The sequence below is a fragment of the Colletotrichum costaricense genome (assembly GCF_030867565.1).
Source record: "Colletotrichum costaricense strain IMI 309622 chromosome Unknown Scaffold_1.1, whole genome shotgun sequence".
NCBI classification, from domain to species: domain Eukaryota; kingdom Fungi; phylum Ascomycota; class Sordariomycetes; order Glomerellales; family Glomerellaceae; genus Colletotrichum; species Colletotrichum costaricense.
This window is the reverse complement of record NW_026848230.1, coordinates 2015665-2041835: the sequence shown is the minus strand read 5'-3', so window position 1 is coordinate 2041835 and position 26171 is coordinate 2015665. Positions and strand designations below refer to the sequence as shown.

At 54.0% G+C, this 26171-nt stretch overlaps 6 protein-coding genes across 6 annotated transcripts; 4 read left to right on the top strand and 2 right to left on the bottom strand.

Moving 5' to 3' along the window:
• Window positions 1-456: 456 nt before the first annotated feature.
• Window positions 457-5653, top strand: CCOS01_00728 (cytokinesis protein sepA; the record flags this gene model as incomplete). The annotated part of the gene is made up of 2 exons (XM_060448925.1): window positions 457-4012; window positions 4074-5653. The coding sequence occupies 2 exons, from the start codon at window positions 457-459 to the stop codon at window positions 5651-5653; spliced, it is 5136 nt and encodes a 1711-aa protein (XP_060320363.1).
• A 236-nt stretch (window positions 5654-5889) lies between these two features.
• On the top strand, window positions 5890-6204 carry CCOS01_00727 (uncharacterized protein; the record flags this gene model as incomplete). Its single annotated transcript, XM_060448924.1, has 1 exon — window positions 5890-6204. One exon carries the CDS (start codon window positions 5890-5892, stop codon window positions 6202-6204), a length of 315 nt encoding a protein of 104 aa, XP_060320362.1.
• A 2161-nt stretch (window positions 6205-8365) lies between these two features.
• On the top strand, window positions 8366-10561 carry CCOS01_00726 (uncharacterized protein; the record flags this gene model as incomplete). Its single annotated transcript, XM_060448923.1, has 4 exons — window positions 8366-8744; window positions 8813-8912; window positions 8976-9543; window positions 9608-10561. The coding sequence occupies 4 exons, from the start codon at window positions 8366-8368 to the stop codon at window positions 10559-10561; spliced, it is 2001 nt and encodes a 666-aa protein (XP_060320361.1).
• Window positions 10562-11454: 893 nt separating this feature from the next.
• Window positions 11455-16097, bottom strand: CCOS01_00725 (V-type ATPase; the record flags this gene model as incomplete). The annotated part of the gene is made up of 14 exons (XM_060448922.1): window positions 11455-11511; window positions 11570-13134; window positions 13188-13272; window positions 13325-13373; window positions 13446-13467; window positions 13529-13577; window positions 13694-13805; window positions 14619-14815; window positions 14886-14920; window positions 14981-15094; window positions 15148-15742; window positions 15829-15900; window positions 15955-15975; window positions 16047-16097. 14 exons carry the CDS (start codon window positions 16095-16097, stop codon window positions 11455-11457), a joined length of 3024 nt encoding a protein of 1007 aa, XP_060320360.1.
• Window positions 16098-18071: 1974 nt separating this feature from the next.
• On the bottom strand, window positions 18072-20009 carry CCOS01_00724 (uncharacterized protein; the record flags this gene model as incomplete). The annotated part of the gene is made up of 2 exons (XM_060448921.1): window positions 18072-18306; window positions 18370-20009. 2 exons carry the CDS (start codon window positions 20007-20009, stop codon window positions 18072-18074), a joined length of 1875 nt encoding a protein of 624 aa, XP_060320359.1.
• Window positions 20010-22712: 2703 nt separating this feature from the next.
• On the top strand, window positions 22713-26153 carry CCOS01_00723 (ATP dependent DNA ligase domain-containing protein; the record flags this gene model as incomplete). Its single annotated transcript, XM_060448920.1, has 5 exons — window positions 22713-23051; window positions 23153-23769; window positions 23823-23916; window positions 23967-24049; window positions 24209-26153. The coding sequence occupies 5 exons, from the start codon at window positions 22713-22715 to the stop codon at window positions 26151-26153; spliced, it is 3078 nt and encodes a 1025-aa protein (XP_060320358.1).
• Between the last annotated feature and the right edge of the window lie 18 nt (window positions 26154-26171).

The window sequence follows — 26171 nt, the reverse complement described above, 5'->3', positions numbered from 1 at the left end:
ACAGAAACAATTCTGCTCGAGAAGGAGAATAAGTACCGACGGATTGTTCTGCCTCTTTGCCTCTTTGCACTATACCACCATTGTCGCATTTCGAGGGTGACCAGAGAGAGGTATGTCGAGTGCCCCAGGGGACCCCCTCCTTTCAGTCCCTGGTCTCAAGTCCCAAACCTCTGTCTGCTTCGATCCAAACTTGGGCAGAAGACATGCTAAAACATAACCGATTCATGCAGACAGAGATTCCAACGCACCACATTGCAACTTGCTCTCCCAACCTGCCTCCGAAAGGCTCCACGTCCGTAGGCTAGAGGACTTCAATCATGCGACCGGCCTTGGCCATCCCTCTCGCCCGAACTATTACCCAGATCCGTCAGTTCTGAATCTGAAGAGACACCCAATCGATCGAGGTTTACGTGAGAGGGCCAGGTGTTTCACCTGCCTCCCCGTTCTGCGACCGTCATGTCTTCCACCGACAAGTCGAGACAATCTTCAGGAGGAAAGTCTTTCTTCTCGCGAAGCAGGAAAGACAAACGCAACACCAGCGACGAAGGTCGCCATCTGGCCGATTACTCCGATACGGCCAGCGTACACTCGCGCGCATCTCGCCACCATCGCGACTCGTCCGTCGTTTCGATCGACCAATACCCCGAATCCGGCATGACTGCTGGCCCCATGACGAGTATCCCCCACGACAGCATACCCGATTCTCGATCACCAGTGCCCATCGAATACTTACCCAAAGGCGACCAAACAGCGGTGCTTCGCCCGAGTCCTTCGCCGCATCATCTCAATAAAGTTACAAGCGACTTTCATCAGTATCCCACCTTCGACCCGTCCACAATGGCGGGGGGAGCGGGCTCACATGCGTCGGCGCAGCGTGCGACGCAGTCAAATATCACAATGGCCAGTACAGGCCGCCAGACGCAATACCAACAGTGGGGACCAGGGCCTGCTCGCGGAAGCACGGCGAGCACAATCAATGGGTCCCACAACCCCAGATACGATTCGTACATGACATCGGCGGGTCGTAGTTCCGCTGACCAAGCCAGCATATTCTCATCAGGTAATGGAGGCACCTATGACTTGGCAGCAAATCGCTCATCAAGACCAGCGCTGCCCAGTGCTTCTTCGCAGAGTTCCTATTCCTCGCACATGTCCTATAGGGACTCGACGCACCCTTCCTCGCACCGACTGACAAAGTTCCCCGGCATGGGGCCCACTGGACACGATGGGTTTCATTTCCCCCGGCCGGATAACGACGAAATTATCGGCCAGATGTTTCTGGCCTTGATGCAAAAACGAGGATGGCACAACCTACCCGAGCAGGCTCGCCGACAGATGGTCGCGTACGCGCCGGACAAGAAATGGACGCTTTTATACCAGGACCGATTGACCGAGTGGCAAGGAGAGCAGAAAAGGAGGCAAACAGCGAAACCGAATCAGTATGCGGCCCCAGAGATTCTGGTCAACTCGGACGAGGAGGGTTCACCAGAATGGTATGTGCGGCGCGTGATGGATAACAGCTTGGACACAAAGGGCTTGGGGAGTTTGGAGGTCAATCTCAGAACGCAACAGATTGGTTGGGTTAAGCGCTTCATCGAGTGTCAGGGGCAAGTCGCGTTGACCAACGTTCTCATGAAGATCAACCGCAAGACCGCAACGGGACCAGTACAAGATGGGAGATCAGACCGAAACTTCGACCGCGAATACGACATCATCAAGTGTCTCAAGGCCTTGATGAACAACAAGTTCGGCGCCGACGATGCTCTAGTCCATCAACAAGTCATTATCGCGTTAGCGACCTCCCTGACCTCCCAGCGCTTGACAACTCGCAAGTTGGTCAGCGAAGTACTCACTTTCTTGTGTCACTGGGGCGATGGGGAAGGTCACCTCAAGGTTATCCAAGCTCTCGATTCCGTCAAGGCACAGCAAGGAGAAAATGGCCGCTTCGACGCTTGGATGCGGCTTGTTGAAGTTACAGTGGACGGGCGTGGAAAGATGGGCAGTATGGTCGGAGCCAGTGATGAGGTCCGGAGCGGTGGCATCGGCATGGAGAACCTGCTCATGGAATACGCCGTCGCGACGCTGATTCTTATCAACATGATTGTCGATGCGCCGGAGAAGGACCTGCAACTGCGAATGCACATTCGCGCCCAGTTTACAGCATGCGGCATCAGGCGCATCCTGACCAAGATGGAGTCGTTCCAATACGACCTCATCGACAAGCAGATTGAGCGTTTCCGAACCAACGAGGCCATCGACTACGAGGATCTGCTGGAAAAGGAAAACAACAGCATTAAGGATAGCGTCGAAGGAGAAGTTAAAGACCTCAACGACCCTGTCCAGATTGTGGATGCCATCCAGCAGCGCCTGCGTGGGAGTAAGACGCAGGACTACTTTATCTCAGCGCTGCAGCATCTGCTGCTCATTCGTGACAATGATGGCGAAGAGCGACTGCGGATGTTCCAGCTGGTGGACTCAATGTTGAGCTATGTGGCCATGGATAGGCGTTTGCCCAACATGGACCTCAAGCAAAGTCTGAACTTCACTGTCCAGAGTCTGTTAGATAAGCTTCACACGGATTCAGAGGCCCGACAAGCCCAAGATGAGGCACTCGAGGCACGCCAGGTTGCTGACGCTGCCATGGCGGAGAGAGATGAGATGAAGGAGAGGTTAGAGCTGGGCGCCGATGGACTAGTGGCAAAGCTCCAAAAGCAACTAGATGAGCAGGCGAGATTCATTGAAGCTCAAAGGCGGCAAGCCGAAGGCCTGAAAGCTGAGCTCGAGAACATTCAAACGCTGCGTCAGAAGGAAGCCCAACGGTACGAGCTCGAGACCCGAGAGCTTTACCTCATGCTTAGAGACGCACAAGACGTTGCTGCCTCTAATGCCGTTAAGGGCACCAACAAGCTTGGGGAAGAAGATCCGGCTCGGATGCAGGGCATCTTGGACCGTGACCGACTCATGGAGCGTCTTCAGATGCAGATCGAACGCCAAAAGACCCAATTCAAGCTGGAGGGTAGAGTGTGGGGAGATGCCGTCGGGCCATCTGATCGACTACGCGCTCTCCGCGAGGAGATGGACGACAGCACGATGGGGTCAGGACTTGGTACGCCGCCAAGAGACTTCACAAACAGTATGCTCGGAAGCGTCAACCGCAACACAAAGATCACCCGCAAGCCAGTCAACGGCCGTGGCGAACCTATGGAAGGTGATTTCCCCGATGGCGAAGATGTCGAGATGGACGAGGACGGAGTTGTCTATGAGAAGCCCCGGGTCGTTGAGATCCGCCGCCCCGTTATGGACCCCAACCAAAAAGCCGGTCTCTTTGGCGAGATGGCCGGCAAGGTCAAGAAATACGAGGGAAGCGATTCAGAAGACGCCGAGGGCGCAACCACTGGCCCTTCTCATCCCAGCCTCGAGTCCGGCTCTCCAATTACACCTGCCGATGGCGAACCTCCCAAGATCCAAATTACCGGGGCTGCCGCTCCCCCTCCTCCACCTCCCCCGCCGCCTATGCCCGGTCAAACCGGTGTTCCACCACCACCTCCTCCCCCGCCACCCCCGCCTCCGCCTATGCCGGGAATGCTGTCCCCGACTGGTGCTCCACCTCCGCCGCCACCGCCACCGCCTCCGCCACCCCCAGGCGGTCTTCCGGGAATGCCACCACCTCCCCCTCCCCCATTGCCTGGCGCCATCTCAGGCCACTTCCTATCACAGGCAACACCCTTCGCCGGCGGGAATACTATCGGCTTGCCTATTGTTCGTCCAAAGAAGAAACTCAAGGCTCTTCATTGGGACAAGGTCGACTCTCACATGACTACGCATTGGGCTGCCCATGCTCCGTCTGCTGAGGAGCGCGAAGAGAAGTATCTCGAACTCAGCCGCAAGGGCATTTTGGACGAGGTTGAGAAGCTCTTCATGGCCAAGGAAATCAAGAGACTCGGAATTGGTGGTGGCGCAAAGAAGGATGACAAGAAGCAAATCATCTCCGGCGACCTCCGCAAAGCTTTCGGTATGTTCCCTCCCTCTTCCCGCATTACTTTAAGCGACAGCAACTGACTGAAGCTATTTAGAAATTGCCTTCGCCAAACTTTCTCAGGTTTCCGTTGAGAAAATCGTGCAGTCCATCATCCATTGTGACAAGGAGATCCTCGATAACTCGGTCGTCATGGACTTCTTGCGCAAGGATGATCTGTGTAATATTCCGGATAACACAGCGAAGCAGATGGCTCCGTACAGCAAGGATTGGACCGGCGCAAACCCCGACAAGGCCGAACGCGAACAGGACCCTGCCGAACTCACCAGACAGGATCAGATTTACCTGTTCACAGCCTTTGAACTGCATCATTACTGGAAGGCCCGTATGCGAGCTCTGGCCCTTACTAGGAGCTTCGAGCCCGACTTTGACGAGATCACGGAGAAGATGCGACAAGTCGTCGCCGTGTCCGAGTCTTTGCGAGACTCCGTGTCCCTCATGAACGTTCTCGGTCTCATTCTCGATATCGGAAACTACATGAACGACGCCAACAAGCAGGCCCGCGGTTTCAAGCTGAGCTCTCTTGCCCGTCTGGGCATGGTCAAGGATGACAAGAATGAATCTACGCTCGCCGATCTCGTCGAGCGAATCGTTCGTAATCAGTACCCCGAATGGGAAGACTTTTCGGAAGACATCAACGGTGTCGTGATGGCTCAAAAGATCAACATTGAGCAAGTTCAGCAAGACGCCAAACAATACATTGACACAGTGAAGAACGTTCAAATGTCTCTCGACGCCGGTAATCTCAGCGATTCCAAGAAGTTCCATCCCCAAGATCGCGTTAGTCAAATTGTCCAAAGAATCATGAAGGACGCGAGAAGAAAGGCCGAGGAGATGCAGCTGTACCTGGAGGAGATGATGAAGACATACAACGATATCATGGTCTTTTATGGCGAAGACCCCACCGACGAGAACGCCCGCAGAGACTTCTTTGCCAAGCTTGCCATGTTCATTATGGGCTGGAAGAAGTCCCGGGAGAAGAACGTTCAGCTCGAGGAGACGCGCAGGCGCAACGAGGCGTCTATGAAGCGGAAGCACGCCCAACTCCAGGTATCAAATGCCAAGGTGGACGGAGCACCGCCCTCGCCATCAAGCGCAGGTGCCATGGACTCCTTGCTGGAGAAGCTGCGCGCTGCTGCGCCTCAGACACGAGACCAGAGAGATCGTCGTCGCAGGGCCAGACTCAAGGATCGTCATCAGGTGCGAGTCGCATCTGGACAGAAAATCCCTGATCCAGACGAAATCCCCGAGGTCGAAGCCTCCATACAACAAGCGCCTAAGGAGGCGACTATTGACGAAGAAGGCAACCCCATCAGCCCGGGACTGTCGTCACCCAGAGAAGCTGGAGAGGACGACGTGGCCGATCGTGCGGCGTTGTTGCTACAAGGTATACGTGGAGGAGACGGGGCCGATGAGGCCGACCCGGAGAAGCGAGAGAGCTTACGGCGCTCGAGGAGGCAGACGGCCGAGGAAGAGAGGAGGATGAGAAGACGCAGGCGGGAAAAAGCAACATCCACAAACACTGCCGTCAGCGAAGGAGACACGACTGTGACGGAAGCGAAGGAGGAGGAGATACCCCCGACACCTTCGACCGAGAACACACCTGTAGAGCCATGAGCCCGGACCTCATGTGGGAAGAAAAAAGTCACCAGTCGGAGTCATATATACACAGAAAACTACGTAATGTTTACTACTTCGAAGAACACTAGCATTGAGGGGGGAAATACCCATCCCCACCTTACACAAGCTCAATCACACAGTACCTGCCATTTTGTCAGTTGGAGGGGAGGAAGGGAACTGAGGATTCGGAGTGGTTCCACCCTTTTTTTTCGATTGTGAATTATTCCCCCACGATGTACAGGAGGGCACGAAAGGAGTCGAGGCGCTTGCAAATCATTGGGGCGTCTTTGTACTGCATCGCTGCATCGCTGCGTTATTGCCGGTTTACGTGGTCACTTTGGCTCTTCCTTTTTCCAGGGTTCAAGACATTCAAGCATGAGGGAATGGAGAAGAATGCTGGGCTCCCGGCTGGTCTTTGGGTTTGGCATTCTGAAATTTTCTTTGGGGCTGTTGGTATTTCTGTTGCATGGGCGGGTTGTGGCGGCGGTGCATGCCATATGGCTCGGGTGAAGCTGTTGGAGGATGGGTTTTTAGAGGATTGGCTGTAGGGAAGAAGAAAGATGAACCGAAGATGAATATTATGTTCCAACGATGCGGATCTGAAGTAGTTGATCTGATGCCTGGGTTCCGCGTGATATATATGTGAACGCTCTTCTGTGGTATTACGTCCATCCTGGGTACGGTGATAGGTTAAAGACGCGAGAAATCTCGGCCCATACAAATGCACAATATCGAACACGTCTTGGTGGGTATTTGAAGTTGAAGATGTGACGGGCGCCATGTCCTCTCGGGACCTACTCCTTCTAAATATGCTCCAGCTAGAAGCTATTAGTTACCTCAGGTAACGTGTGAGTGCCTACTCTAGGTAAGTGACTTAGATAGGTAGTCGAGTGTCCTCGTGAGACTCTGTGGTCCGCGCCTTACCACTATTGTCTCTTGTCTTTCTGTCGTTACCGTTAGAAAGGTGTATATATACGATTGCTCTCTTCTGTCTTGACATGATTTCTCCAGGCTTGAACTGAATCAATATCAGCGGCCCACATCTCCTATTCGGCAGTGGCTTCTTTGCCGAAATACTGAATATGCTTTTTGGGCCCGCCTGGTATATCTACACCTACACGCGATGATACAGGCTAGCTACACCACTATCTACCTCTGGCTTTCGTCTGCGGATCATTCAGATGAGAATACAATGGGGTTGCTAAAGAAGGATGTAGGATAGTGGCTTGTTGACCGGCTTCTCTTCGCTAGAGACGTAGCCTTTTAGTGTCAGCTTTACTTCTTCTTCACCACCAGCGTGTGCTGAGCGAGATGCATCGACGTCCTAGGCACTTTCTCAAGAGGCATCCCTGTCTCGTACTTGGTTGCCATAAACGAGATCTTGAGGGCTTATACACGGGAAGAATCACACAGTAAACCAGCCAAAGTTCAAGCAATGGCAGGGAGAACAAACGCCTTATCAAATTCTACATAGAGAAACGGATATGTAGGTCAAGTATTCCAAAGTCATCAAGGTCAATGAAACTCAACGCGCGAAGCGTAGAACTGCGGAACTTTGGTTAAAGGTGGGAAGGTATCTACGACTTACCTTAGCATATTAACCTTCCCCGAACTCACCGACACCAGCTTCGACTGAGTTAAAATACAGCGAGATGCAGTGCAAGGGGTATAAAATGATCAGATACCTTCATTTTAGCAGAAGGGTATCGTATCAAAAGTCAAAAAATCGAAAAATGAAAGGGACGAGACTCGAACTCGCGCGGGTTGCCCCACCAGGAAACAGATGTTAAGCTGACCTTAACCTGGCGCCATAACCAACTCGGCCACCCTTCCTATTGTTGAACATTTCCAGGGTTCAACATTGTAGTTATTGGTAGCCAGTTACACAGTTGCAGAACCACACCTGTGATGCTCCGTCCTCAGTCGGGCCTACTGACGGATGCAAACACCGCAGTTACGAGCTACAGCAGGAAATACGGCGAGCCCTTCATCCGGAGAAATTTGGTCTCCATGGACCATACGATTTGGCATATTCTTCACCTAGGTGACAGCACATGCATCACCGGTCTCTGCACCATGAATCTCCAAGACTATCTAACCTGCAGTAGAGCAGCCCCCATTGCATTAAGGCTGAACGGCCGGCATGGTTGCCGGTGCTGCAGGTTGTCTTCCATTTCGCATTTAGCCGCGAACACGGATACAGGTCACCCTTCCCCTCCTCCGCATCGCCGTTAGTAGCACTTATTCATACGAGGGTATCCGTACTTTGTCGTAGCAGCCCCTCCCCCTCACGCTCCACCCCCACCGAACCCCAAACATTGAGCGGGGAGGAACCCCCAAGCAACAACCTGCTTTGACGATCTTGAAGGGGAGAGAAGAAGAACATTGGACAGAGCTCCCCCCGAAGACTGAAGTCGACCCCACCATCTTACCATCCCGCAAAGCTAGACCCGATGGTTCTGCGTCTACACGGCACGGCGAAAGTCGCCCGACTGCTCGTGTATTCATGCTGGCCGGAGTAATTCTAACGCGAGGTTCGTTGCGTGGGATGCCGGGTTATGACCTCGATGCTCCCCCGCGTACATAGCTACTCATTATTCCGAACGTTTTCCTCTACTCTTACCTGACGTTCTCATCTCGTTCTTCTTGCTCTCTCTCCCTCACAAGGTGTCCCTCATTCTTAATCGATAATCACACCTCAAGCTCGTCATGGAGGACCCCAAAACCGGCCTCGTGCTGGGCTACAATGGCGCCCACCCCTTCTCCAAAGTAAACCTCACAGACAGGTCCTCCGTCCAAGAGCTCCTCCGTACCCTCCTCGACCCCCTCGAGCCCTTCTTCTCTCCCCAGAAAGCCCGCGTCAGGGTCCCCGGCGCCACCGCCGTCCGCTTCGACCAGGCCGCCTCTGAGGTCGAGGGCATCCTCCGCCCCATCTGGGGCCTCGCGGCCCTCCTGGCCGGCGGGGGAGAGTATCGCGGCACCGAGTGGTGGATCCAGGGCATCAAAGCTGGTACTGACCCCGAGAACCCAGAGTACTGGGGGTTTCCCCGGGATAATGACCAGCGCATGGTTGAGATGTGCCCTTTTGGTATGTTTGATTTACCTTACACGAGTGAATATGCCGGCCACTTCGCAGAGACTGACTAGATATGATAGGCTTCACTCTCGCCGTAGCACCAACTATCTGGGAAAGTCTATCCGAAAAGGAGCGTGTAAATGTCGAGAACTGGCTAGGCAACTCAATCAACGAGAAGAAGTAAATATGCAGTCATATCCCCGTTCAAAATTACATTACTAACACTTACAACCTCTCTCAAAGCATGCCAAACACAAACTGGCTCTGGTTCCGCGTCTTCGCCAACCTAGGCCTCAAGAAGAACGGCGGTAAATTCTCACAGGCGCGCCTCGACGCAGACATCAAGCACCTCGACACCTTTTACCGCGCCGGCGGCTGGTCCAACGACGGGCCGGAGGGCATCCACCAGATGGACTACTACTCCTCCAGCTTCGCCATCCAGTTCCTCCAGCTCCTCTACGCCAAGATCGCCGGCGACGACGAGCCCGAGCGCGCCGCTGAGTTCCGCAAGAGGGCGCAGCTGGTCGCCCTCGACCTCGCGCACTATTTTGACGAACAAGGGCGCGCCATCCCCTTTGGCCGCAGCGTCGGCTACCGCTTCGCCATGGTCTCGTTCTGGGGCGCCCTCGCGTACGCCGGCGTCGAGCTGCCGAAGCCCCTGACGTGGGGTATGGTCAAGGGCATCGTGATGCGTCACCTGCGCTGGTGGCAGACGCAGCACGACATGTGGAGCCCGAGCGGGACGTTGACGGTTGGGTACTCGTACCCAAACATGTACATGGCCGAGAACTACAACAGTCCCGGAAGTCCTGTGAGTTTTTGCGCCTGTATAAACCACCTTTACAAGTTTATAGCCGGCTGATATCCCCTGCCAGTACTGGGCCTGCCTAGCCTTCATCTGCCTCGCAGTCCCCGAAGACCACCCCTTCTGGACATCAAAGGAAGAACAAGCCTGGGATGTGATCCCCAAGCTCAAGCCCCTCTCCCAGCCAGGCCACATCATGAGCAATATTGGCGGTCACTGCATGCTCCTCTCCTCCGGCCAGGCCTGCAGCTACCCGATGAAGGGCACCCACGCCAAATACGGCGCCTTCGCCTACTCAAGCGCCTACGGCTACTCCGTACCCCCGGGCCTCTTCTCCCTCGAGCAGTACGCCCTCGCCTCACAGCTCGGCCTCTCGGACGACGGCGGCGAGTACTGGAAGACGCGCCGGCTCTCACAGTACGCCGGTATCGAGTCCAGAGACGGCAGCGGGCCGGTCCTCGTCTCCGTGTGGAAGCCCTTCTCTGACGTCGAGATCAAGACCATCCTCGTGCCCCCTGCCGAGGCCACACCCAACTGGCACCTGCGCATCCACCACATCAAAGCCGGCCGCGACGTCATGACCGCCGACGGCTCCTTTGCCATTGCCAACGAGAACTCGACAGACGGGCGGTACCTCGACCTCTACGACGTAGCCAAGGGCGAGGGCACATCTCCCAAAATCATTGGCAACTACGACACAAACACGCCCGAGGGGCTCGCAAGAGGCCAAGACGGTTCCTTTGCCGTGTCCAAGGGCGCCGTGGGCATAAAAGCCCTGGAAGGCGAACGCATCGAGCGGACGGCGAACCTCGTCAACGCCGACCCCAACTCCAACCTCGTCGAGAGCCGCACCACCATCCCGACGCTCCAGCACACCATCAAGAAGGGCGAGACGGTTTGGTACGTTACGGGCATCTACGCCAAGCCGAGTAGTGAAGGCGTCTCAAGGCAGAGCTACCTCGACGGCTGGGAGCATCCGCCTGCGATCCCAGCATGGCTCCAGGAAGAGATGAGTAAATCATGAAAGGGGGGATTAAATTTTCGTGGGTCAATCAATGTAAACAGTCTAATGTGCGTATGAATATTCAGCAGGGAAAAAGAAAAAAAGAGTTCACCACCGGTGTGGCTACATCTCTTGGTGCACTTGCTGGGAATCGAACTCGAACTCGGAGCCTGTCGTCGAGTAGGCTATGGGCGTAATTTGATTGTTGACCGTAAACCACTCCACCACCCAGCCAGTTTGACCTGACCCGTCGACCTAGACGGGCGCCTGCTGGCTGGTGACAGGAATGGGATTGTTGGGACCTATGTGGGCTTTCTCTCTTGTCCGTGTAGTATTCATCCGAAAGGCAGGAGCAGTCACCAGATCCACCTTCACCAATATCGTAGATGTAGACAGAGATTTGGGACGATGAAATGGGAAAATTCGTAATCTTACTTGTGCAGGTGCTTTGTGTACTCATGCAGCCAAATCATTCGAACCTAATTCGATCATGCTGTCTGGCTATCTAGCCTACGTCCTTAGGAAATGTGCGTATGTATGAGTCGGCCTGTTTCCTAGACAGCATCGGGTACAGCGATATCGCCCGGTAGACTAACGGTAAAGATGAGCTCCAGGGCTTCAAGCACAGAGCTCTGTTGTTATTGTAGAGTTGGACGTAGCTGACCAGGCACCTCCGAGTGCCTCGATCTACATCTTCACCCACGCGGTATGCCGGTCTCACTTTCAACTGTAAAGCGCACTTCGGCTATAGTAACGTTCATTTACAGATAGGATATACTAGCCGAGACTACGAAACAAGGAACTACCATGCATGATGCGTCTTCGCCCTAGACTTATCTATTGAAACCAGAGACATCCCATCACGGTGCAAGGAATGCAGACTAAACAGGACAATTCTGAATGCTTAAACGCAATTACTCGTCAACAACAGAGGCAAACTTGTCCAGCATCTGCTGCTGAATATCCTCGTACTATTCCAATTGAGTTAGCAAATAGACAACGACCGGTAGTATTATCACGTAGACTCACCTTCTTCTCGATAGCCTCCTGGCCCTCGGAGGGAACCTCGAACTTGAGTTGACGCAGCTTGGCCTGCAAATCACCGGTGGCCTCACGGACCTTGGCCCAGCTCTGGCCTTGAGCAATGGCCTTTTGTGCCTCGTCGTGGAAGCCAACCATAAGCTTCATCATCCACTCCGTCTTCCACAGCGGGCAGAACTGGTCATAGTCTGAGTAACCGTTTTGCTGCAGGAAATCTTCCTTCAGAAGCGCGGCGATATCCAGAGTGATTTTGTCGGGGTCAGACAGCGCACTCTTTCCGACCAGCTGCACGACCTGGTCAAGCTCCTCAGAGTCGGACAAGAGCTGTCTGATGCGGTCACGGAGACGGGGGAAGTCGGGGTAATCCTTCTCATACCACTTGTCGAGAACCATGGTGTACTTGGAGTAACTGAGCGAGGTGTTGATGGAGGGGAAGTGCTTGCGCTGCGCGAGCTTCTTGTCGAGACCCCAGAAGACCTGTACGATACCGAGAGTTGAAGTAGTGACGGGATCGGAGAAATCACCACCAGGGGGGCTGACGGCACCGACAATGCTGACACTGCCGTTTCGCTCAGGTGAACCGAGAGACACGACGCGACCGGCACGCTCGTAGAAAGAGGCAAGCTTGGCACCGAGGTAGGCCGGGAAACCTTGATCAGCAGGCATTTCTCCCAAACGACCAGAAATTTCACGAAGAGCCTCAGCCCAACGCGAGGAGGAGTCAGCCATCATGGCAACGTCGAGACCTTGGTCACGGAAGTACTCGGCGACCGTGATACCGGTGTAAATAGAGGCCTCACGAGCAGCCACGGGCATGTTGGAGGTGTTGGCGATGAGGGTGGTACGCTTCATGATGGGCTCCTTGCGACCGTCAACGTCAATGGTAAGCTCGGGGAAATCCTTCAAGACTTCGGCCATCTCGTTTCCGCGCTCACCACAACCGACATAGACGATGACATCGGAGTTGGAGAACTTGGACACAGACTGACTAATGACAGTCTTGCCACAGCCGAAAGCACCAGGAATGGCGACGGTACCACCCTGGACACTGGGGAAAAGGGCGTCCAGCACTCTCTGACCGACGATGAAGGGCTCGTTCGCCTGGAGCTTCTCGGTGGTAGGGCGGGGAACTCGCACAGGCCAAGTCTGCATCATGGGGTACTCGGTCTTCTTTCCATCGAACTCGACCTCGAGCAGGGGCTCGGCGACGGTGTACTGTCCCTTGCTGGCGATCTTCGTGATGGTACCGCGGGCGCGAGGAGGTAGCAAGATTCGGTGAACGGAAATGAACGAGTTCTCGTTGACGGTACCCCAGACGTCGCCGCCTGAGATGTGGTCGCCGACCTTTGCGGTGGGTTCGAAATCCCACTTCTTATTACGGTCGAGGGCAGGGACGGCGATACCGCGGGGAATGTAAATGGTCTTCGACATTTCGCTGATCTTCTCGAGAGGTCTTTGGATACCATCGTAAATACCGTTGAGCAGACCGGGGCCGAGCTCGACGGAAAGGGGCTTTCCGGTGCGGTAGACGGGGTCACCGACAGTGACACCAGCTGCGCATTGCATTAGATTCGGAGAGGGGTGAAATCGGGAGTCGGAAACGTACCAGTCTCCTCGTAGACCTGGATGGTTGCTTGGTCGCCGTTGATTCGAATGACTTCACCGACTAGGTTATCGTGACTGACTCTAACCTGCGAATATGTTAGACATCATCCCAGACGTTTCACGAGCATCTCAACCTACCAACTCGTACATAGCAACACCAATCATGTCCTCGGCAACAATGACGGGTCTATCTGCATGATTAGTCGTCGCGCGCGACAGATTGAGGGGCCGAGTCGGGTCGGGGGAGCTTCAAACGAACCCTGAGACGGAGAAGATCTTGCCTGCACGATATGGTCAGTCAATGGCATCATCAAGATGCATCAGAGAGTATCAAGAGCTTACCATGTCCGAGATCCTCCTCCTGCTCGACCTTGGCTTCTTTCTTCTGCTTCTGTAGGGGTTGGCGTCCGAGGTCAGCAACCAGCAATCGAGGTCGGTGGGGCTGGCATATGCCGCATAACAGACGCGGCGATGGCGACGACGGGGCGTTGGGATCGGGGTGCTTACAGGAGGCATGCTGGGCGGTTCGACGCGAGCAGGGCTCGGCTCGTGTAGCGTCGTCACAAAGGGAGAGTCGATGGAGGATGTAGGAGGGTCGGCGGTTGAGGGGAAGGGCGGGCTAGATGAATGTCGTCGAGGTGTTGTTAGAGGTTGAGCAGAAGCTATCTCCAGAGCTTCGACGTCACTGTAATCCATGTGTTGCAGACGACGGCCCAGCTCCTGACTGGACAGTTAACATCACGTGACTGCATTGGCCAGGCGCCCGGCGCTAGGCGAGGTACCTTGCAGGAGCCCGATTACTGATAGTGAACCCGAGAGCACTTTACAGCATATGCATTTGTTAAGGATTCCTTTGTTATACTTAATGAGCTGCTCCTAGCTTATTTGTTGTTTAATGCGCCCCATCTACTTCGAGCCCGACTAATTTGACTGTGTCGTCTGGCTGAATTGACCGTGTACTGCTACCAACTAGGCTTACGAGATGCTACTACCATCAGTACTGCCGCCATCGTAACTAAGCTATTGTCGAATACTTATAATATTGCTAGTCAGGTGAAATGGGGGACCTTAAAATCGAAATATGCTGGAATGTCGGACAATCCCTTCGTACAAACGTCTTTCTAGATTTTTGTAAGTACTGAAGATAGTAGCTGCGGCTACGGTAATAGTGGTAGGCCTAGTTAGCCGTGATACCTAAGGCAGCCAATACAGCCAAACTGCGTAGTCAAGTAAACTTCATTTTTTTTTTATTTCCTCGACAGTGATGTAAGCTCGTCTCGTCTCAACCACTGTTCTGTCAACCACTGCTTTTCTCGACACATTTCGCTTTTTCAGCTACTATTTTCTTCAGTTTCTTCCACCCTCTCCCCGATTTTCCCGTTTCCTTTGTCAACCTCCCTCTCAGTTTTCCTTTCTGCAAGAGACATCTCACGCCTTGAGAATCTTGGACAGCTCAGCAACGATGAGATCTCCTGCCTCGGCGGTGCTCGTGTTGCCGCCCATATCCTTGGTTCTCAACCCGGCATCGATGGCGACGCGAACCGCGTCCTCGACGAGCTTGGCCTCGTGGCCGAGGTTCAGAGAGTACCGGAACATCATGGCCACGGAAAGGATGGTGCCAATGGGGTTCTGGAAACGATGTCAGCTCTGTAATTGCAAAAAATGGATGGGAATCGCCCAAAATGGGATCCTGACGTACCACAATACCCTTGCCTGAAATGTCCGGCGCGCTCCCTGTCATCTGCGTTAGCGACTGATGTCTCTATGAGGGCTTGAAAAAGCATTCAGACTTACCGTGAATAGGTTCGCAAATAGATGGCACCGCGGTGCCCACTCCGCAGAGACTTGCGCTGGGGAGGAGTCCTATGCTTCCAGTGATGGCGCTCGCCTCGTCGCTAAGGATATCGCCTATGAATTCATCAGCTACACCGCCTTCGAGGTGGGCGAGGAGCCTTGCTCACCAGCCAAGTTAGGCGCCAACAGGACGCCATTCAGATGCGTCGGGTTCTTGACCATGATCATGGCGGCGCTGTCGATAAGCTGGTGCTCAACCTTGAGATCAGGGAACTCGTTCTTGTAGACCTCATCGACGACAGTACGCCAGAGTCTGCTCGTCGCCAGCACGTTTGCCTTGTCGAGCGAGATAACCCGCGAATCTCCCCTTTTCCTGGCCAGGATACCGCCCAAGCGCGCGATACGCTCAATCTCTGGTTTCGTGTAAACGGTAGTGTCGAACGCATTGGTTCCATCGTACTCCTTTCGCTCTCCGAAATACAGGCCCGAAGTCAACTCGCGAACGATAATCATGTCGGTGCCGCGGCAGACGGACGCCTTCAGAGGGGATGACTCGACGAGGGCGTCGGACGCGAAGAAGCAGGGACGGAGGTTGCCGTAGGCGCACATCTCACTGCGCAGCTTCAGGAGACCCTGCTCCGGGCGGACGGCGCCGGTGCCCCATTCGGGGCCACCGATGGCGCCGAGAAGCACGGCATCGGCGGCTTTGGCGGCAGCGAGGGCCTCGTCGGTGAGGGGGGAGCCGGTCTGCTCGATGGAGCACTGGGGAGAAACGCCGAGATTAGCAATAAGTTTCTCTCGTGGATGTTCTTTGGGCCCGTGTGATCCGTCATCGGGGGATGTTTTACCCCTCCAAGCAGGTGGTCCTGCAGATTGAACTTGCCAGCAGTCGGGCTCAGCTTCTCGACTGTCTTGATGACCTGTATACTGCGTCAGACGAGCTCAATTTCAAGTCGCAATAACCGGCCTCGTACCTTGATTGCCTCAGCAATGACCTGTTGAATAACCAAAGTCAGCCTCTCTCCATTCAGAGTCAAGAGTGGGAAAGCCCCGGGGTGTCAGTCACCTCTGGGCCGCAGTGGTCGCCCGCAAAGACAACAATGTTGTGTTCCGCCATGTTTGCAATACTTTTATGAATGAGGGGTATCGTAGGAGGGGTAGTTGGAAGAGAAAGTGAGGTAACTGAAGAAAGTTCGACGAGATATATAGCTGAGCGAAGTCGGGGACGAGTTATTCGTCCGGAATGGCCTGCTTTCGCTGGCAAATGTAAGTAGTGCCCCGCCCTGCTAAGTGCCCTGGAGAACCCTCCCCTCAACCCCACACCCCACCTGCCGAGATCGGGGGAAGCTTCGGCCTGCTCCAGGGCCCGATAGCCTTCTCGGCTTGTTCCCTTGCTGATCTGGGCATCAACTAAGGTAAGGAACATTGGCCTTTGCCGAGTTGTCGATAACGCTGCCAGCACACTTTACCAATTGTTCGCTGCCTTAGGCTTTGAGACTGCTGCTCTTCACCACGGCAAGCGCGGACCTTACATGTAGACCAGATGCTTTTCGTGTCGAATTGAAATGAACCCGAGTAACGCGCTTGAGACGTTTGACCTCAAGACAAGTAACCATGATCAGATAAGTATGCGAGAACAAACGTTGCACATCCTAGCTTCGTCGGCTTTTGTACTCAGGGCTCGAGGGCCCTCACTTTCAGAGAACCTTTCGAGCAGCCAAACTACCAGAGATAAGCGGTTTCCATCGACCTTGCCAATCATCTTTTCCACCATGATGGGGAGTGCCAATCGGCGATGAGACAGCCGGCGGATTTGGCGTTGATACTGGAGGCCAACTGTCACCGGCGCCATCTTGCTTTCCATAAACAAGCAAGTCAACCAGTCACGGTCACACCCGAAGCCGAGGATGGAATGCGACTTGCATACACTTTATAATCCAGGATCTCTTGTCACGTCTCTGGCCGTACACAATGCTTGGGAGTGTATCCTCTTTCCGTGGTGTTCTTGAAATGGCCCATAATGGTATGTTTTTCGCTCTCGGAAAATGGTTTAACACGAGTTCGGTTCAACATGGAGCGGCAGGCCAGTAGTCGTCAAGCAAAGTTTCACCGGCCACTTTGGGTTGCTATGAGCCTGAGGGAGCTGCACTGCCACGACCAGGATAGCTACTTCTAAGACACAGCTTGTTCTCCGCACCGTTGGCCCCGAGACGGCACCTATCGCAGGCATCCCTTGCTTGGATATCACCTTTGCGAACTCGTTCACCGCGTACGCAATTGCACAACTTGACATACTTCTTCAAGCTCATGTTCCTATTTCTCTAGAGCACACAAGAGGAGATGCCATTTTATAGATGCAAAAAACAGACTGCAATGGTTAGATAGGCAATGGACGACTTCTGAAGTGAAGTCATTTACGACATAAGGTATTACATGGTGAGGCACCATCATCACTTGGACTAAACGGATTGACCATCGAATCATAAACATTTAACACTAAGTCTAACTAAATACGTCTAAGCAAGTCATTCCCGAAGCTGCAACTCCCGTATTGTCACCATGTCGCAAGTAGACAAGGCCTGAGAGTTTCTTAGCAACAAGGTCCAACAGTATCGTACGCCAATGTTTTGATCCCATCCCAAAGCACGAAAACTTAACGTTCGTACATTCATTAGTATCGTCATTATGCCATTGCCAATATCCAACAGGTCATTCATCATGAAATGACTGCCAGACCGCGCACCCAGACATACGTCGATATGAGCTCCTTTCACGGCAGCTCTGATTATCCATGCACGTCCTTCTTGACTTGCCGATATCTGAACAGCATCATCGCTGCTCTCTTCCTCTCCACAACTCCCCCGAGGCTCTGCTCTGGCCTCCAGTGGGTATTCTATGTTCAGCGGAGAAAACCTGTCCGCTCATCTCATCTGGCCGCTTTGTGCAGTTCGGTCCAGTTTTTTGTACTTTTATCTATACTGTAATCAATGCGATGAGGTCGTGTATGTGCAGCGTCGGCTTTTTCGTTGCAATGCTAGCATGCCGATTCTTGTGTGTTTTCGTCGTGATGATTGCGACCCGTAGACGTAGCTCAAGCCGTGGTCTCCTTGAAGTCGATGAGCTGCTCCTCTTGGTCAGTCTCCTTGAGGCTCTTCTCCCATTCGTCCATGAGGTTGTTGGCTGTTCGCTTCAGATTGCCGGGCGACAGCTTGTTGACGACGGTTGGCAGAAGCTCCTCCAGCCTAGCGGGAGATAGTAGGGCTGACTCAGGTCGAGGCTCGGGTCGAGCAGCGGATGTGTCAATGGTGATCGACGACTTCTTCTTACTGTTCACACACATGTCTTAGTATATCTCGAGAGTGGCAAAACATCATTAGCGAGGCTCTTACAGTGGAGTCACATTCTCGTCGTTGGTCTCGGCCATTGACGCAAGGTCCTCTGCTCCACCAACGGTCGATCCACTCCAGCGTGCTGGTTTGGCCGAGGACGGCTGGGGTGAGTCCCAGTTAGACCAGTCGTTATCATCAAAGGAGTCGAAAGTCAGCGGAGTCCATGAGAAGTGCTTGGCCTTGGTCGTTGTGGACTTGGTCGCGGGCTTAGGGTTCGGTCTTTCTTGCAACGCTTTCGACGGCTTGCTAGGCGTGTCCATAGGCGGCAAGTCAAAGGCAGAGTTCACCGGGACCCTGGTACGAGAAGAGCTGTTGGCCTTGATGGTGTCCTGGTCTGCAGCATACGATCTCCTGCCATGGGGGTCCGTCGAGCCTGAACGTCCACCATTGATGGGCTCATCGCCGACAGTGGCTTGTCTGATATCCTCCACGAAGCTCCACAGACCTAGCTTAAAGTCCTGTGCCATTTGCTTTGCGACAGGGGGGACGGCGGTGTTGTATGAGCGCGGCTGCCAGGATGCTCTCTTGGAAAGAGCAGCATGAGAAAGCATGGGCGGAGACCGGATTTCTGGCGATTTCAGACTGGCGGTATCCTCATGCACAGCAAAACCCTCCGGCTTGGTTGGTGACAGCAGCGATAGCGTCCTCGTGTGCCCGCCACGGAGGACTCTTCGTCTATATTCTCTGGGTCCGGTTTGTCCCTGCAAATCTCTCAAAAGCGATTTCCTCCGATCCAGTTCGACACTCCTCTTTAAGCCTGCCTCGTCATCGTCCAATAAGGATGGCTCAAATTGAGGCGCCAGTGGACGCATTGGCTCATTGCGAATCTCTCTCTTTCGTTGACCGCCTTGGATAGTCCACTGCTGCTTCAGTCTCGTCAGTTCACCCTCCGCGCGAGCCAGTTCTTCGCGAATCTCCAAGACACGTCGCTCTTGCGCTGCTATCGCAATGATGAAGTCATTGGGGTCTGAAGGTGATGTGATGGTCGAGCTGTCGACAGGCGTCGGGGGATATGATGTCGTCGCGACGGAAGCTGGGCGAGAAGGATCGCTGGTTGGTGGTGCAATAGGAAGGGTGAGTGAGAGTCGGTTCGTGTTACGCGATGCGTTCGACTCTGAACGTGACGCGCGCGAGAAACGTTCTTGGGTTGAGGGAGTAGGCGGAGGAGGCGTCACAGCCTCTAGGGTCTCCATCTCTCCGATCAGAGTCTCGAGTTGGGCTTCTGAAGGCTTGAAATATGAAGATCTCGGGGTGACGGCAGGTTGTGGTGTAAAAGCCGTGGTGGTCGTGGTGGCCGGGGGGTCCGCCGGCGGACGCTCAACCACAGAGGCACGACGGCGTATGATCTCGTGAGTGCTCTGCATCTCAGCGCGAGCAAAGTGCGCGGTGGACGCCTCGTGCAAGGATTGGCGATCGGCGGCGGTGGTGTATGCTCGACGGCGTTTAGGCGAAGAATGCGAGGGAGAGGCGGTGATGGGTCGCCGAGTATGCCGCTGTCTCCAGACGGCGGAGGAGTGAGCGTTATTCGTTCTTTTGGCAACGACAGCCTTGTAGGAATTCAAGTGTCTCTGGTGGTCATATAAGAGAGTGCGTGAGCAAGCAGAGATGAAGCAGATTTGTAGCAAAAAAATGGCTGTCATGAGTAGAGTGGAAAGAGGGTCATTATTGACAGCCCGAAGGTGTGCGTGTTTGTTGTTGTGCAGGCACAGGCACAGGCTCAGCAAGAGAGTGAATGGACCGGGCAGATAGCCACAAAGTGCAGCGATTAGAGGGCGGCCCGGAGAGAATTGAAAGTTCGGGGGTCGGGGGGGATCCAGGTTCAGGAACCTAAGCAGGAGATCCAGTTGGTGCTCCGTAGTGGCAGACTGCCAGTAAGGGTAGTCGGATTGCGTGGGCTGGGGACTTGAAGGAACTCCTCTCTGGGTCTGCGGTCTGGGTCTGGTAGGGGGCCGTTGAATCAGGGTTGCAGCGCAACGGGGGCGACGATTGGATAGCGAGATTGGCCGAGCTGGCGTGGCGGACGAGGGTATTTTGCTGTACTGCGGTAGATAGGGGCGGGCCTCGACCTCTTTCAATCTTGCTCTGTCACTGCAGTGCTAGGTGTGTGACTGACTCCTAGGTTGTGGAGTAGAAGCTACCGGGTGGGAAAGCTCGGTAGTCAGGGAGTTGCGTTGCTGCAGTGGTCCAGTGGAAACTTTTGATCTCGCCTGTCTTCGCTTCGTCGAGAACCTTGGATGGGTTTGAATGACGGATTCGGGCACAGATTCCCAGTTGGATGAGGAACAAGGACTGAAAATGGGGAAACGTGTGTTGATGTAGAGATTGTGACGACCAAGCGAGGTCGAAAAGAGGATGCGGCTATGGGCGAGGCCCTGTACTGTGGCTCTGTGCTGTCAATGCTGCTCGAATTGCTTGATGCTTGCTTGTTGATGCCTTGTTGATAGAAGACGTGTTGTTGACCTGGGATCGTACAAGGGGAACAGGGAGACCGATGTCTGGACCCAAAGTATGAGGTAAGGTACCCGTCGTCGTATGCTATGTAATTGGTATCCGTAAGGTAGAGGAGCAAGGTTGGGTAAGGTAAGGTTGAGATGAGGTGAGGAGGTGTTTGGATGAAGGCTGGCAGAGAAGAAGCAATGGCGAGAGTATTGACAGCGGCAGGAGCGAACAGCGGCGGTGAGATCGAACCAATGGAGGAGGAGGAGGGTGTGTGAGAGATATGAAAATGGTGGGATGAAAGAATGAAGTTGGCAATGGACGAGTAAGAGAAGAAGAACTGTGACTAGTAGGGCACCTTCAAATTTGATAGTCGGGTAGATGCAATGCGATGGCAGCAGCGGCAGTAGGTCAGTTGACTCTTTTGTTGGCTACGTCCCTGGTTGTTGGGATGGGAACCGGAGCATGTGGTCTGACCTTGAGCCGTTGATGACGGAGCCGTGGACGGGTGGTGGTGTTCTTGAGAGTGGTATCCGTAAAACGCATTGCCTTTGTTTTAGTCTGGGCCTCTTTTTCTCTCTTTCTTTCTCCAGTGCAATGTTTACTCTACATCCATCGTCCCTGTTGACAGTGACAGCCAAGCTAACAGGTACTACTGCGTAAGGTCTCTGGATAAACAGGCATCATCCTCCTCCGCTCTCTTCTGGGCCATTGTTCTCGACCTTGGATCTGGCATCGCACATGCGCTTTTCCATTGTTTTGATGGACGCCTCGTCAGATCAACAAGACGAAACGAAACCATCGTCCACGCTCACACGGAAACCAGTGGGCCAAGGCTTGGGTTTGCAGGCGTGGCGATCCACTAGGACAGACGTTATTCAGGGGCTTGCAGCAAATGCAGCAAGCGTGCGACACCATCGTCTGCAAGGAACCTGTAAAGACGCAGCGACGCTGCAACAAGCCGCAGCAGGAGTCAAGAACCTGTCAGGAACCGATGGGCGGCCGGGCAACAGGCTCGAAAGATGGGCGGCGGACTGACGGCGGCGCCGGACGGGAAAGTCTTGGAAAAAGGGCCCGAGGCATCAGCTAATAGCAGATCTCCAAGAAAACTACTGCGTACGGTACAAAATACTATGAAAGAGTGCTGGTGTGCAGGTGTGCAGGTCCCGGCAAGGGTCCGCAGGAAAGAGCTGGGATGAACCGTGGCCTGTGTGGGGACTCCCCAATCTGACAATTTCCTTGGAAATTAGCAGCCAATCACAGCCGCACTTTGTTTCCCCGACTCTTCTCAGAGACCCACGTGACTGCTCCTTTCGACTTTCCAGAACCTGCCCATTTATGCATCTACTCGGACCCCCATTTGTGCATGCACTACGGGTAAACTAAGGGTGGAACATCGTTGCATAATCACACCACTAATTACGGATGCACTTGATTGACTTTCACCCACCTTTTGAGCCGCCAGTCTGGGTCTGATGCATGTCACTGAGGTGGACTTCTAAATCCGTCCATTCTGAGGTGCCCTCCCTCCACTACGCAAACGCACGCCCACACGTGAGACCGCACCACCACTAATTGAGACGCGTGACGCGACCTTCCCGCAGTGGTCAACATCTGCATGACGCTCGCAAGAGGCACAGGAGCCAACTGGAAGCGGTGACGGAACAGGAAGACAGCAAAAGACGGTAGCACTTCACCTTAGGCATCATCACGGTTCACTGTTGAACTGCCCTTCATCCATCATTCATCCACTGGTGCCTACCATGCTTTTGGCCCCTCGGTGACGTGAACCTAAGACGCTTTCTCTCGGAAGAACAACTTGATCGATTCATCTACAATATCTCAAGTAACTCTCTGACGACTAAAACCACCCTTCGCGGCCATGCTAGAGCTACGAAGCCGTCACGATGCCTCTTCCCTTTGTTCTCGTCTGCGATCTTCTGGAGCAGGCTCACAAACAGTGTAAAACCGGCGATAAAAATCTAAAGCAACGTGTATCGAACTGGTTCACGCTGCACCGCCAACATATCGACGACCCGGGAACAGATGCCTCTGCTCTGCTCTCTACTCTCCTCCCGGATAAGCGCACCGATCGTGTATACTGCATCCAGGCCGACACGCTGGCCAACATCGTTGGTCGCACATTTGGTCTCGGAACGTCACGTCTCCAAGAATTGCGTCGATACAAAGAGGCCGGTCGCGGCGAGGATCTGGCTGACTGTGTTGAGAGAATCTTCAAGGAAACGGTGAGTTATTGGCCGCGTTACAGATTGGGACTGAGGAGCTTTTCCCAGCTCATGGATGAGGAAGCAATAAGACGATCTGCCCATGCTGACATCACTGTTAGCCTCCCCCTATCTGCATCGGAAAAGATGCTGTAACTGTTGAAGAAATAGATTCAACCCTCAACAACCTCGCTGCCTTGTGTAGGTTCAGCTCGCCCGTTGTTCGGGCCTCGCAGCCCTATTCCAGCAGCAACAATCGGCAAGAACTCCTCGGTCACTTATACCTTCGCCTACAGGCGCGAGAGGCCAAATGGCTCACCCGCCTGATACTGAAGAACTTCCAGCCAGTCATGCTGGATCCTTGCCATCTCTATCATTGTTACGACCCCCTACTACCCATGATACTCAGAGTTCAGGACAATTTTGATGCGGCCTTGTCTCTCCTCAGAAAGCTGGGGAAAGAGCCCTCATTCCGTAATGCCACGGGAAATCAGAAGTGGAGAGATCTAATACAACACCTGACGCCCGTCTTGGGCACCAAGGTTGGAAGACCGTTCTGGCTGAAAGGGAGGAGCATAAAACACTGCATGAAGCTTATCCAAGGCCGCATGAGTTGTGAGAAGAAAATAGACGGCGAATACTGCCAGGTTCACATAGATTTGAGCAAGGGGTTCAAATGCATCCAAATCTTCTCCAAAAGTGGCAAGGACAGCACCAAAGACCGCGCTGCGTTACACGGGTGAGTCTTCAACATCACTTTACCACACATTTGCCATTTACTGATGAGAGCAGAGCTATACGCGACTCTCTCAACATTGGGAGAACGAGCTGCAAGCTCTCCAAGGGATGTATCCTTGAGGGCGAGCTCGTCGTCTACAGTGACTTGGTATGCTCCATCGCATCAGCACAATGTCCAAAAACTGACAAGATGAATAGGAGAAGAAGATTCTGCCGTTCCATAAGATACGAAAATACGTTACGAGGTCAGGTAGCTATCTCAACACGGAAGCGGATTCGCAGTAAGTCAACCTTTCCGGGAACATCAGCCCACACCCCATCATTAAGCCATCTCTTTCCTTGCCTGTAATGCTTCTCCCTCCTCTTTTCGCTCGGCGCGTCTAGCTAACGGGAGCTTTGTCCGCCTAACCAACATGACGGATCCCAGCTAATGTTTCTAGGCGCTACGACCATGAACACTTGATGATTATCTACTTCGACGTTTTACTCATCGATGGGGAATCTCTGCTGGGTGCCAGCCAGAATGAGAGGTTCGAGCGACTGACGAAGTTGATCAACCGCCGAGAGGGTCATGCCGACCTTGTGGAGCGCCAAGTCATTGATCTCAATGATAGACTGGGAGTGCATTATCTCCGACGAGCCTTTGCTGAGTCCATCACTGCCCGGGAGGAGGGCCTGGTGCTGAAGCCAGACGACCCCTATTTCGACTTCAGCGAGAGTCGCCGCTCCTTTGCTGGTTGCCCCGTCAAGCTGAAGAAAGAGTACATCGGAGGTTTTGGTGATGTGGGCGACTTTGCTGTGGTTGCAGCGCGGTACGATGCAGACAAGGCAAAGTGCTACAGCATTCCCAACCTCAAGTGGACACACTTCTACCTCGGTTGCCTCGAGAATAAGGAGGATGTAGAGAGGTGCCAGGCACGGCCTGTGTTCACAGTGGTTCACCAGGTGGAACTCAACGAGACCCTCCTCAAGACCGTCTCGATTTACGGAAACCCGATGCCAGTGTCTTTTGATGACAATGATGCCTTGATCCTTCATCTCGCACCAGGCATCGCTCAACAAAAGATGCCCACCGTTGTCTTCACCGAACCGCTGGTCTTTGATGTCCGCTGTTTCTCATTTGATAAGGAGGGAAACACCAACTTCTGGCAGCCGAGGTTCCCTCAGGTGTCCAAGGTACACTTTGACCGATCCCTCATGGACACAATCTCTTTCTCTGAATTGCAGGCCGTGGCTGAAGAAGCAACCACCACTCCGGCCATGGAAGACAGTCAGGAAATGCTGGACTGGATTGCTAAACTGGAAAGAGCGGACCCTCGTGGTGTTCCCGTTGATGCTATCAGCCAGTCCACAACGGGCTCTCTCATGACGCCATCTCGCACTTCTTCCGTACGGCCTTCAACCTCGCCAGCGCCGAATTTTTCCGTAAGCCCTGCCAAGCCTCTCCAGCGGTTACCGGCATTGGTAGAAGCCCCAGAGCCAACTCTCATCACTCCTCCAACCTCATCAGCCAAGGCAGCAGAAATGGACTTCATCGCTGAAGACAAGACTGCCAGCGAAGCAGCAAATTCGCCGAGGGCCAGCAAAAGAGGTCCAGAGAGGGAAGACGCTACTCCGCAGAAACGACCGAGGGTTTCTTCCGAATCTGGCACCGCCGGTCGAGAGCTGCCTCCGCCAACCCGTCGACCGCTCGAGGATATCAGTGCCAATCAGATGTCTCTCTCTCCTCAGGCGTCCCAAACACGGCCAGCGACAGCAAAGCACATCGTGGTGGACCAGACAGCGCCTAGTTCAGCCATTGCTGCTTTACATGAGCCGGGCAAAGCGATGGAAGGATCTGTCGCAGAAATACCTCAGCCGCGTCGTCAGAGCGCGCCAGGACCTTCGTCTACACAAGCGAAGCCCAAGTGCCAACACGCAGGCGACAATTGTCTCTTTGCAGATACGACCGTCTTACTCGCGCCCTGCATCGCCCAACAACCCTGGGTCACCGAAAATCTTCTCCCTCTTCACGGTATCCACGAATGGACCGCGGATCCGCAAGACTGGATAGCATCCTCCGTCATGACCGCATCAACATCATCAGCAGCAGCAGCATCCCTGTCATCGACACCCGCATCTACCTCGGCCACAGACCGCCCCAGAAGAAAACGACCCCGAAAAATCTGCTTCGTCGAACACAACCGCAGGGAAGCAACAAAGACCTTGTTGAAATGTCTGAACGATAATCCGGTTTGCACGCCGAATGGCAGGCGCGAGTACGTTGAGGTGTACGACTGGCGCCTTTTGGAGGACGTCACGGCGTTGGAGAAGACGCTCAAGGGGTTAAAGCCGTCCAAGGAGCAGCCGGATCCCAAGCGGAAGTGGTGGGTTGGATTGGCTTAGCAGAGTGTCCTTTTGTTT